At 41.5% G+C, this 13,336-nt stretch overlaps 1 protein-coding gene across 1 annotated transcript in view; it reads right to left on the bottom strand.

The window, feature by feature from the left end:
• LOC115460185 (myb/SANT-like DNA-binding domain-containing protein 3) overlaps positions 1–13,336 on the bottom strand; it is a 52,087-nt gene that overhangs the window by 2,878 nt on the left and 35,873 nt on the right. Inside the window, exon 3 of the mRNA XM_030190018.1 lies at positions 4,571–4,714. Coding sequence (XP_030045878.1) covers positions 4,571–4,714 — 144 coding nt within the window. The remainder of the gene's footprint in view (positions 1–4,570; positions 4,715–13,336) is intronic.

Genomic DNA, 13,336 nt, shown 5'->3' on the forward strand with positions numbered 1-13,336 from the left:
TGTAAGATAAGAGATACCGAAGAGCTGTAGAATTAATACACTTCTAAATCAGTAAGGGCAGTTTGAACTGTATACAGAAATAATCAGGGAGCCAATGAAGTGACTTGAGGAGAAGGGTCATGTGAGTGTAGTGATAATGGCAGACGATAAGTAATGTAGCAGAATTTTGAACAGATTTAAGGGGAAAGAGATGGTTTAATAGGAGAACTGTAAGAAGCAAGTTGTAGTCTACACAGGAGGTGATAGTGTGGATAAGGGTTTTGGTAGTGTGTTCTGAAAGAATGAATTTTGGTGATGTTATTTATTTTGGTGCATTTTTACCCCACATTTTCCCACAAGAGCAGGCACAATGTGGCTTACATTAATTCAAGAGGATACAATACAATACATAGAAGGCACAGATACGGAATGAGACAGGAGGGGAAGGAACATGGGATAACACGGGATGAATGTCAGGGGCGAAGCAACCGGCAAATAACCTGTACAGTCAACAAGAGAGAGAGGTTAAACTGTGGAGTTGCCAGTGGAATAAGCCTTGTCGAATAAGAATGTTTTTAAGGACTTCTTGAACAGGTGGTGGTTGACTAGCTCTTTTAGTTGTTTTGGCAGAACATTCCAGGATTTAGGACTGATGTAGGGGAAGGACGAAGCAAAAAGGGTCTTGTATTTAACATTCCTGCAGTTGGGATAATGTAGATTGAGGCAGATATTAGGTCATTTCTAGATGTTAGGCCAATTAGATTAAGCATGTATTCAGGGGCTTCTCCATATATTATCTTGTGTGTTAGTGAGCAGATTTTAAATGTAATACAGTCTTTTACAGGGAGCCAGTGTAGTTGAAAACGTAGTGGTTGAGCATGATCGAAGCGCAATTTGCCCAGTATTAGCCTCCCAGCCATGTTTTGAGCTGTCTGAAGCCTTTTCAGAATATAGTCCCGGCAACCAGCATAGATCCCGCTACAGTAGTCTATGTGGGATAGGACCAGCCAATGAACGAGGGTACGGAATAGCTCTCTCGTTATGAAATGCCTGATATGCTTCAGCCTCCACATTGCATGGAACATTCTTTTTGTGATGATTTTCACTTGATTGTCCAGTTGTAAGTGGGTATCCAACTCTACTCCAAGGATTCTCAGGCTATTTGAGATCGAACGTTTGAAGTCCTTAATGATGAGTGTATTTTGGACTACTTTATTGTAGTCCAAAGGATGAAACATTGTGTTTTGTCTTAAGTTTGAACAAAAACGCCTTTGCCCAGGAATCCATGATGGAAAAACTTGCGTCTATTTTATCGGAGATTTCGACTAGTGTTGACTTGAAAGGGATGTAGATGGTCACATTGTCCGCATAAATGAATGGGTTAAGGCCGTGCTTTGATAATGCTTTAGCTAGTGGAATCAGCAAAACATTGAAAAGGGACGGAGAAAGTGGTGAGCCTTGAGGTACCCCACAATAGGCTTTCGAAGGTGCGGAAATGATGGAATTAGCTTTTACTTGGTATGTGCGAGAGAATATCGAAGTTCTTCATGTAGTCATTTAGCTGAATATTGACCATACTTTCCATGGTTTTAATGAGTAATGGGATAGATGCTACTGGCCGATAATTAGAAATAACATCAGCTTTTATTTTTGGGTTCTTGGGAATTGGTGTGAGAAGAATGCTTCCATGCTCATAAGGAAAAAGCCCATTTTTGAGCATGAGGTTTAAGTAGGAGGTTAAGTCAACAAGGAAGCAATCTGGAGCTGATTTTAACAGATGACTAGGGCAAATATCAAGACCACAATGTTTCTTTGAAAACTTGGATAGTGCTCTTGCCACATTATCTACTGTTAAACTGCTAAAGGTGGTCCAGCTACGGTCAGCTGGGCATCGTTCTGGGGGTGAGTCCAGTGTCATGAGAAAGACCTCGACAACAGTAGTACTACTAAATAGTGGTTGTCGTAACAATTGGATTTTCTCATTGAAATATGTAGCTAGTTTGTCAGCAGAGGGACGGTCTGTTTGCGTGGACACTATCTTGCTTGTATCAAGGAACGAAGAGTTCATGAAGCTTTTTAGCGTCATTGTCTGCAGACGGCTAGCTTTGTTGAAAAGTATGAACGGTTTGCTTGTTTGATAGCATATTTGTAGTTCCTATGACTGGATTTCCACACGTTTAGTGTATGTTCAGCTCTCACTTTACGCCACGCTCTTTCAAGTTTTCTAGTTTGTGTCTTTATTGAGCTCCTTTGTAAACCAAGGTGTAGAATTGCGATTGTATGAGGTTTTACGTTGGAAGGGCGCTATGAGGCATACTTTCAAAGCACTTAGCCTTCCAAAGTTCCATAGGTTTCTATGGAACTTTGGAAGGCTAAGTGCTTTGAAAATATGCCTCTATATCATCTAGGACACATCTGCATCTATTCTCCCAGGCAGTTATATAGTATTCTGAGGCTGATTGTGCTATCCAGCTATCACTGTATATTGACCACCAACATAACTGAGGATCGACTATTCCTCTTGAGTAATATGCAGAGGGTTCGCTTGGCTGAGGCATGCCCGATTTTAACCAGTGCAAGGTGAATTGCAGTTTGAGATGGTCGGACCAAGGTGTAGCCATCTAGCTGGAAATTCACTTCGGCCAGGAATCTATAGGAGATGAGATCTAGCGAGTGACCTTTTGAGTGAGATGGACAAATGCTAGGGCAAATTAGGTCCCAAAGACGGAGAAGGTTCAGGAAATGGTTCGCATCCAACGATTGTGGGTTATCCAGATGGAGATTAAAATCACCCAGAATTATGATAGTTGCATGAGCAATGCATGAGCAATATATTCTAACTCTCCCACCTTATTTTTTTGGCATTTGCACACATACATTTCAAACAATGTTTGTTCCTATTTACAACTTGCTCAGCAGCTGACAGTGATAATTTACAATCTTTAAAATCTATCTGTTCCATATTTAAAGACACCTGGAGGCATATTTTCAAAGCACTTAGCCTTCCAAAGTTCCATAGAAACCTATGCAACTTTGGAAGGCTAAGTGCTTTGAAAATATGCCTCTTAGTCTACTATGGTCTCATTTGCAGCCTCGCTATCGAGCTGCCCTATCTTCCCTGTTTTGGTGATATTTTTAAAGATACCATTATCCAAACCATATGCTTTTGAGCAACTGTCAGCTTTTCCCCCAATTTATAGTTTAAATGCTGTTCTATCTCCTTTTATCTATTTACATTTAACTGATCGCCTTTCGTCACAAAGATAGCATGCAGTTATCATGTGTTAATTGCTACATGGCAATTGCAAAACCTTAGTTCACTTGAGTAACCAGATATCTAAAATGGTTGATTGGTGTATATCACAGAGACCATGGCGAAGTGCAAACCCTCCATATTTCTAGTTTTTACATTAGCAGTTGCAGGGCCTTAGAAAGAATACATGCTACAATACAAATTTACACCCAAATAGGGCCCTCTACCCAGAAGACATGGTATAAAAATTGTTATTTCTTGGCAAATCATTCTCCACCTTGATGAGAACACATCAGTTCTCTGAAGATGCTTTAAGATCCTAGCACTGGATTTATCATTCATTTCAAATCTTGTTTCATTTCAGGAAATTCACTGTTAACAGGCCACTACTGTAAAAACACACAAACGTTTTGTAAAGTATAACCTCCAAAGTGGTTTTTTAACATTTTATTACATCACCACTATGTTTATTCTAATCATCAGATAAAAAAAAGTACCTTAGGAAAACAATTAAAAAATAATAAAATTTACAGTGTGTGTGAAAGTGTTGTGGTGGCACAGACTCTGATCCCCCTCTCCCAAACACACATACAAACCTTGCATCCTCCGATACAACCCTGGCCTAACCTCCGGATTCAAGTACCAAACCTCCCAAATCAAGAGCCTTGCCCCACACGAGAAGATCCACCCTATGACAGCAAACCTGGGCCTCTCCCGATTACCCCCCAGGGATCAGAATTGGTAGTGCAGTGGGGCCAAACAGCAGCGATCCTCCTCCACTGTAGTCCTGGTTGGCACCTCATTCCAAAATGGCACCAATGACCTCTAGCAGTAGTCTTGCAGTACTGCCAGGGGATAGGTTTGCTGTCGGAGGCGGCTTTTTAATGGAGAGGGGGCAGCAGGGCTTTATCACAGGATGCAGGGTTTGTGAAAGGGGGGGGGGATTGCAAACCACCTGCATCGCCCAAGCCGACTGCATTATATGCCTGGGCCCATAGCATGGGGGGGGCCTGTGCTAAATTGATCTGGCCATGTCCCTGTGCCATCTGCCCTGTACAGTAAATGCAGAACACGCCCCCTGCATTTACCCACAGACAGAAGGCAGACATCCATGGGTCTGGAAAAAGAGTACAAATGAATTGCATTTCAGTACCTCTCAGGGCTCTCTGTTAAATTTCATCACAAATACTGCACATCCTAATTTTAAGCTTAGTTTAGCTTTTTGAACTCTTTCATTCCTATATGCTTTTCCTGTCCCACTACCATTGCCCAATATTTTCCTACGGTGTATCCCACTGCTCTGCACCCTTTGTCGAGAACATTGTTCACTTGAGATACCTTTAATTAAAGATCTTGGAGGTGAGTTTCCATCAAATAACACCGAGTTGGATGCAGGTGATCTCCTAAATGATTTGGTTTGGATCTTGCCTTTTTCATCGATAAATAGCTCCAGATCCAAGACATTTTTCTTGCAGTCGGGATCTAAAGTTAAAAAATAAAAATAATTATGAAATCAAAAGCATTAAACAGCACCGTATGAACTTGTTAAACTGTTCTTAATGAAAATAAATTACTTATATAGGGTGTACCGGTAATTATCGATCGATTACCTAAGGTTAGGCACTGGGATGCGAATTCTGTATCAACAATGGTGCGCACAACTGCCAGTATACTAGTGCAAGTCCATAGTTACGCACCTGACTGTAGGTATGAGCACTTATGCTAGCTCAATGGTTGGTGCATATGCTTGTGCACTCTGTAGCTTGGTGTGTACAAGTGCTTGCACGCCCCTAACACACCCATGCCCCCTTGCACTTATGCACTTTGCTATGCGCCTGCTAATTAGTACCAATTAACACCAATTATAGACAACTTGTGTTAATAACATAACATCTGGTCATATATCCTGCTTACACCTGTTCGAAGTGGGTAACAGTAACATAAAGAGCCAGAACAATCCTCTGGGAGGACAGTAAAAAAAACCAAAAATAAAAAAAAAAGTGTGACAAAATTATGGATAAAAATATTTTTGTAGTACAATTTCCGAAAGAGCAGAGTCTTTATATTCTTCCTAAATGACAGATAAGAATAAGATAACTGAAATGTCCCGACAAACTCTTTCCAATGACTGGTGGCTTGAAATGAAGCAAAGCAGTACAGGATGACACAACGACAATCCACCAGGGAGATCAAATTGAAAGCAGCTTTATTAGAGCACCAAAACTAAAAGACCCAATATGGGCCGTGTTTCAGCGGACACAGCCGCGATCACTATTTTCAACTGCATGCAAAAAGAAAAATCAACATCCATGATCAAGTATAAGAGATGAATTAGTATCTCAAAGAGCATAAATAAAATATAAAATGAATGTAAATAAACAAAAGTGGACTGCAACAGTATATATTGTCACAATGTAGTAAAAGCATATAGAAAGATTTATTAAGAAACTAGTAAAACAGGCCCATTTCTGACACAAATGAAACGGGCGCTAGCAAGGTTGTTCTTGGAGTGTGTACGTTTGAGAGAATGTGTGTGAGACTAACTGTGAGAGAGAGAGAGAGAGAGAGTGAATGTGCGAGTGTGTGTGTGTGACAGAGAGAGAGAGTGAGACTGGGTGCGAGTGTGTCTATGAGAGAGTGTGTGTGTGAGAATGAGAGTGTGTGCCATGGGCCCCCCTCCCTCCGAGTTCCAGGGTCGTCCCCTCCCTCCTTCCGCGTTCCAGGGCCGTCCCCCTCCCTTCCCTCCGAGTTTCAGGGTCATCCCCCTCCCTCCGAGTTCCAGGGTGGCCCCCCTCCCTCCGAGTTCCAGGGTCACCCCCCTTCCCTCCCTCCGAGTTCCAGGGTCGTCCCTCCCTCCGAGTTCCAGGGTCGCCCCCCCCCTCCCTCCGTCGTGTTCCAGTGTCACCCTGCCCCTCCCCCCCTCCCTCCCTCCTAGTTTCAGGGTCCCCCTCCCTCCCAGTTCTAGGGTCGTCGTCCCTCCCTCCCTCCCTCCCAGTTCCATCCGCACTCGCTCCAAGTTTTAAAAATCATCTTCACAGGAAAGCAGCGTTTAAAGGCATGCAGCCTCGGTCCTTCTCTCTGTGTTAGCTCTGGTCCCGCCCTCATTGCGGAAAGAGGAAATGAGGGCGGGACCAGAGCTAACAGAGAGAGAAGGGCCGAGCCTGCACGCCTGGTGGCGGCGACCTGTGGGGGGTGTGGCGTTGCGGCGAGGGCGGCAGGGGCGGGGCCTCGTGCGGTTGGTCAGTGCTGCGGCTGACGTTCCCGGAACTACGTGACGTTCAGTAGCCTTACAGCAGAGAGGCACGAATGCCTCAGCCAGACAGCCACGCAGTCAGCTTCAAAACGTTGGAGGTGCGTTTTATTAGATAGGATATGATTTAAATAATTGTTACAGTGACTTGCTGGCAGAGATAAACGACATAATGGTAAAGGAGATGAGCACACATTAAGTGCCCTGTTTACTAAGCCATGTAGGCCCGCTACCATTTTTAGAGCGTGCGCCAACCATGTAGATGCCCATAATAGTCCTATGGGCGTTTACACTGTTAGCACGCACTAAAAACACTAGTGCACCTTAGTAAACAGGGCCCCAAGTGTTCAGACACTATTCAAGATAGCATAACTAAACTAGTGCATAAATAATCAGAGTACCTGAAATCTCTGAGACAACTGAGAGTAATGCCTGGTGAGGTAGCAAAAGCCAATGAATAAGCCGTCTCCACTATAGAAGATATACATAGTGATATTTAAAAAAAAAAATAATAACATCAGAGGGAAAGTAACAGCAATACATGAGTGTGGGGGATAAATGAATCTAAATTAAAAGAAAACAGGTAAAACAAGGTAAGAACAATGGCTAGCGGTGCATTTAAAACATGATAGACGGTTATAAATGTATTAAATAACTGGTTAAGCCACTTAACATAAAAAACAGGTTAAGACGCTGTGACCGATTATCATTATAAAAAAAATGAAAACGGCACAAAAATCAAATACTCATACAAAGGTCATAAAAGGGCTATAAAACCAAGCTATGTTCTAGGGCAAATAAAATCATGGTACCAAAGTAAAAATAAACAAAAAAAAACGGATAACCTTACCAGCACTGCAGTGTAAACAGAATGACACCATGGACAATTCACAGATCAGTAATTAGGCAAAACGCAATACATGAGAGTAAAATGCATATGTAATTCCCGGTTATAATCATCAGCCCGGTTACTATCAATGTAAGCAGTGGATTTTCCCATCTTAATAATGGCTTATGGACGTTTATTTTAGGAAATTATCCAAACCTTTTTTAAGCCCTGCTAGCTAACTGCTTCTACCACATTTTCTGGCAACAAATTCCGGAGTAATTATATATTGAGGGGGTCTTTTACTAAGTCACAGTAATATTTTTAGCTTGTGGTAAATGCCAAGATGCCCATTATAGTACTGGGCACTTTTAACCTTCCGCTCTTTGACCCCATTATGCCTGGATCAATTGTAACTTATTCCACCACAATATAACTTTGTACTGGTTTCTCTACCGGCCTAGGCTTACGCCTTACGGTATTATGTAAGCCACATTGAACCTGCAAAACGGTGGAAAAATGTGGGATACAAATGTAACAAATAATAATAATAACATTCCTATGGGTGTCTCGGCGTTTACTGCCAGCTGATTTCTACCGCGAGCTAGAAAACCTATTGCGGCTTAGTAAAAGACCCCTGAGTGAAGAAATATTTTCTCTGGTTTATTTTAAATTTACTACTAAGTAGTTTCATTGCATGCCCCCTGGTACTGGTATTTTTGAAAACGGTAAACAAGTGATTCATATCAACCCATTCCACTCCACTCAGTATTTTATAGACCTCTATCTTATCTCCCCTCAGTCGTCCATTTTCTCCAAGCTGAAGAGCCCTAGCTGCTTTAGCCTTTCCTTATAAGAGTCATGCCATCCCCTTTATAATTTTTGTCACCCTTCTCTGTACCTTTTCTAATTCCGCTATATATTTTTTGAGATGTGGTGACCAGAACTGCATACAGTATTTGAGGTGCAGTTGCACAAAGGAGCAACACATAGGCATTATAGCATTCTCATTTTTGTTTTCCATTCCTAATAATTCCTAACATTCTATTTGCTTTCTTATAGTTTTCTACACCAATGTGAATCATGTGCACACCTTCGCATTAAATTTTACCTGCCAAACATTAGACCATTCTTCCAATTTTTTTTAGATCAATTCTTATGTTGTCTACTTCCTCCGGGGTGTCCACTCCAAATCTTTGTGTTATCTGCAACATGGCAAACTTGACCTTCTAACCCTAAAGCAAATTCATTCCCAAATATACTGAATAGAATTGGCCCCAATGCCAATATGCCTCACCTTTCGTTCCTCCAAGTCAATTCCATTCACCACCCTTCTATGTGGTCAGCCAGGTTTTTTGGGTTTTTTTTTTTTAATTTTATTGAAAATCTTCAAAACAGATACAGAAACCAGATAGAAGGTATACAAAAAAAACCCAAACTTCCAATAGGCTGCCCCTCATTCATACCCCCATCCCATCCCTGAGATTCCCTCCCCAAGGAACTATATGATAGAAGGACATGGAGAAGACTAGAAAGAGCATGGAGCAAGAAATCAAAGACTGGAAACAATTATAAAGAAAATACAAATACAACATCAGACAAACCAAAAGAACGTACTATAAAACCATAATAGGACCAAACTACAAGGATACACACAAACTCTTCTCACTCGTAAACAAACTACTAAATACTACACCGGTTACCTCTAATAACACAGACACCCCCATCTGCAACCAACTTAGTGAAATTCTTTGACGAAAAAATTATAAAGCTCCAACGCATGATACCCACCAAAACCATCGAATACACAACCATCCTTGAATCCCTAGATCCAAAACCTGGTGAACACCCAGCAGACCGATCATGGATCAACTTCAACAAGATCTCAGTAGATGATCTCTCACAATGGCTTAGAAAATACGCCAAGTCTCAATGCAAATTAGACACGTGCCCTACTAGCCTAATAAGAGCCGCCCCAAACAATTCAAAAAAGACATCACGAATCAAGTAAAGCACAGACTCCAAAATGGTCTATTCCCCTCGGATAGAGGAAACATCCTGCTCACTCCACTGCCAAAAGATGCTAAGAAAAACACAATGGACCTAACCAATTACCGCCCAGTTGCATCCATTCCGCTCATTACCAAACTCATGCAGGGCATAGTGACGAAACAACTTACTGAGTACCTAACTAAACACTCAATCCTACACGAGTCCCAATCAGGATTTCGAACAAATCATAGCACCGAAACAGTACTAGTGTCTGCAATGAACACATTCAAAAAAAAACAATTGCAACTGGTAAGAACATACTCCTACTACAATTTGACATGTCTAGCGCCTTCAACATGGTTGACCATGGAATATTACTTCATATACTAGAATACTTCGGAATCGGAGGCCCAGTTCTCAAATGGTTCGAGGGATTCCTCACCACCAGATCTTACCAAGTAACAACAAATGATGAAAGATCACCACCATGGATACCGGAATGCGGAGTTCCTCAAGGATCCCCCCTCTCACCAACTCTTTTCAACCTAATGATGAAACCATTAGCCAAACTCTTAGCTAATCAAACTCTTAACCCGTACATATATGCAGACGATGTCACAATCTACATCCCGTTCAAACATGATCTAAATGAAATCACCAATGAGATCAACCAAAGCCTCCGAATCATGCACTCCTGGGCAGATTCCTTCCAGCTAAAACTCAATGCAGAAAAAACTCAATGCCTAGTACTCACTTCCCAATACAACACAAACAAATACTCCACTATAACCACACCATACTGCACTCTTCCTATATCAGAAAATCTGAAGATCCTTGGAGTCGCCATCGATCGAAACCTCACACTCGATACCCACGTGAAGAACACGAAGAAAAAGCTGTTCTACTCGATGTGGAAACTCAAAAGAGTGAAACCTTACATCCCGAGAAACATTTTCCGTACCCTAGTACAGTCAATGGTAATAAGCCATCTGGACTATTGCAACACACTGTATGCTGGCTGCAAAGAGCAGACTATTAAGAAACTCCAAACAGCCCAGAATATCGCAGCCAGACTCATATTTGGAAAAACAAAATACGAAAGTACGAGACCCTTAAGAGAAAAACTGCACTGGCTCCCTCTTAAGGAACACATTGAGTTTAAGATCTGCACGACCGTACACAAAATCATTCACGCAGATGCCCCACTCTACATGTTAAACCTAGTGGACCTACCACCCAGAAACGCCAAAAGATCAGCCCGCAAATTCCTCAATTTGAACTTCCCCAGCTGTAAAGGAATTAAATATAAGCAGGCATACGCCACTACCTTCTCGTACAGGAGTACACAGCTATGGAACGCACTGCCCACAGCCCTGAAAACCATGGACAATCTAACCAACTGTCGCAAATCCTTGAAGACATATCTCTTCAACAAAGCCTACAAAATGAACCCTTAATGACACTATCACCACCCAACCCACCTAAGAATTAAAACATACCCTACACCACCCTACATAACCCTTCCTTCTCTTATCCCTCTTCCATCTTCTGCTTAATATTGATTGTATCTAGATCCTGTCATGACGATGTCATAACAACTCTCTGTAAGCCACATTGAGCCTGCAAATAGGTGGGATAATGTGGGGTAAAAATGCAATAAATAAATAATAAATAAGAATAACCACCACTGAATGGAAAGGTTCCAGTCACATCTGATTTGCTGGAGTATACAGCCAAGTGCAATAAACAACCCAGATGTTATGAAATTTGGTGAACTGTCTCCTCCTAATAGTGGTCAGTTCCAACATCAAACAGAGATAATCCAATTTAAGCAAAATCACGGACAAATCTGGAGCAGAAGAGCACTTCCATGCTCATCAATCAGTTTCTAATCTAGTTCACCACTTTGGGTTCTAACTTCAGACAGTTCAATTTGTTCATGAGCCTCCTATAAGGAACCATGTCAAAGTTTTTTTTTCTGAAATCCGAATAGACCACATTTAGCATATGCCCTCATTTCAGTTCTCTGGTCACTCAGTCAAAGAAATCAATCAATCATATTTGTTTGCCATGATTCCTTTTAGTAAAGCCATGTTGCATTGGATCTTGTAACCCATTGGATTCCAGGTAGTTTAATTATCCTTTCCTTCAGCAGCTCCTTAATTATTTTTCCAACCACTGAAATGAAGCTTACGAGCTTATAGTTTCCCACTTCTTTGCTATCATTTTTATGCAGAGGGATCACATCTGTTCTTCTCCAATCTCATGGAACCTCCCAAAAATCTATTATACAAATCTAGAAGAGGGCCCCACCAGAACCTCTTGGGTGTATCTCATCCGGCTCCACAGCTTTGTCCATTTTCAGTCTTTCCAGTTGTTCAGAAAAAACACTTTCTTTGTGAACAGTACAATACCTACTCCACTTTGATCCTGGGGAACTGAGTTTGATTCCCACTGCAGCTCCTTGTGACTCTGGGCAAGTCACTTAATCCTCCATTGCCCCTGGTACAAAATAAGTACCTGAATATATGTAAACCGCTTTGAATGTAGTTGCAAAAACCTCAGAAAAGCAGTATATCAAGTCCCATTTCCCTTTCCCACTCCCATGTATGCCTTTGTCAGCTGACAAGAGGCCCTCCTCCAGGATTTTCTTCCGTGAACACAGAAGTATTTGTTTACAATGCCTGCTTTTTCTTCATCACTCTCCACATATCAGTCCTCCGACACTTTCAGAATCACAATTCCATTTCTAGCTTCTTCCTAACTCCAATATACCTTAAAAAATTCTTGTCCCCTCTTTTTAAAATCTTTAGCTATTTTTTTCCACCTGGGCTTTTGCCAGCCATATATTGCTCTTCACTTCTTTGAGTTTTAAGTAGTATTCTTTTCTGTGTTCTTTTTTGTATTCTTTTATATTTCATAAACACCTCCTGTTTGCCTTTTCCTCTTGCTTTTGCTTACTTTCTTTACATAGAGATCTGTTACCATTTTTATAGTTTCTTTCAGATTAGACCTCTGACACTCAACTTCTCTTATATCCTCCCATTTTACCAGCTCTTCGTTCAGGTACTCCTCTCATTTTATTAGTTTGAATGTTTGAAATCCTTGACTAGAGGTTTTTGTGTCTATACTTTAGCTCTTAAATCAAACCATACAGTGTGATTACTACAGCCCAGGAGGGGGAGGGGAGCACCCACTTGGACATAAGACACATTTTCCCCATTCATGAGAAGGATCCGGTGTTGCCCTTCTCTTGTGGACTGCATCACCATTTGTTTACGCAGAGCACTTTGAAAGTTATCCATGATCTCTCTACTTCTTTCCGATTCTACAGATGGAACATTCCAATCTATATCCGGCAAGTTGAAATCTCGCAGCAACAGCACCTCTTCGTTCATTCCCAGCCTTTGGATATATACAACCAGATCTTTGTCCAGAATCTCCATCTGTGTTGGAGGTCTGTAGATGCTTTATAAAAAAATTCCCCAGTGAAGCCATCCAGTCCAGGTGCTTTGCCCAAAGACAAGGCCTTGATGGCCTGCAATACTTCCTTTGTGGTAATAGCACCATCTAGCATAGCTTGTTGCAGTACCATCAGTACTGGCCCCATCTAGCATAGCTTGTTGCTCTACCATCAGTATTAGCAACTCCATGCCTTCCTGTGAAAGTGGAAATAAAATGTAGAGTCACGCTGACCTGCACGTCCATCTCTCAAAACGTCCACTAATCCTACTGCTTCAACCAGCCAATGCAATGTTTTAGCCAATTTAAAATCTTCTCCAGAAGATACAACAAACTATCAATGTTTGGGCTCATACATACATTAAAATCCCCCACCGTCAATTCTTACAGTTACACAAGCATTAAGGACCATAAAACTGACAACTCACCCACATGAGCCATTCCCATCACAACTGGTTAAAAGATTTGATGACCTTTTTCTTCCATTTATTTAATCTATGGTCTTAGGAGTCTCAGTCATGGTATTGTCTCCCATGTTTGGAAATCGGCTATTGTGAGTCCCAGCAAAAAAGAT

This window comes from Microcaecilia unicolor, chromosome 1, assembly GCF_901765095.1.
Source record: "Microcaecilia unicolor chromosome 1, aMicUni1.1, whole genome shotgun sequence".
Classification (NCBI taxonomy): Eukaryota; Metazoa; Chordata; class Amphibia; order Gymnophiona; family Siphonopidae; genus Microcaecilia; species Microcaecilia unicolor.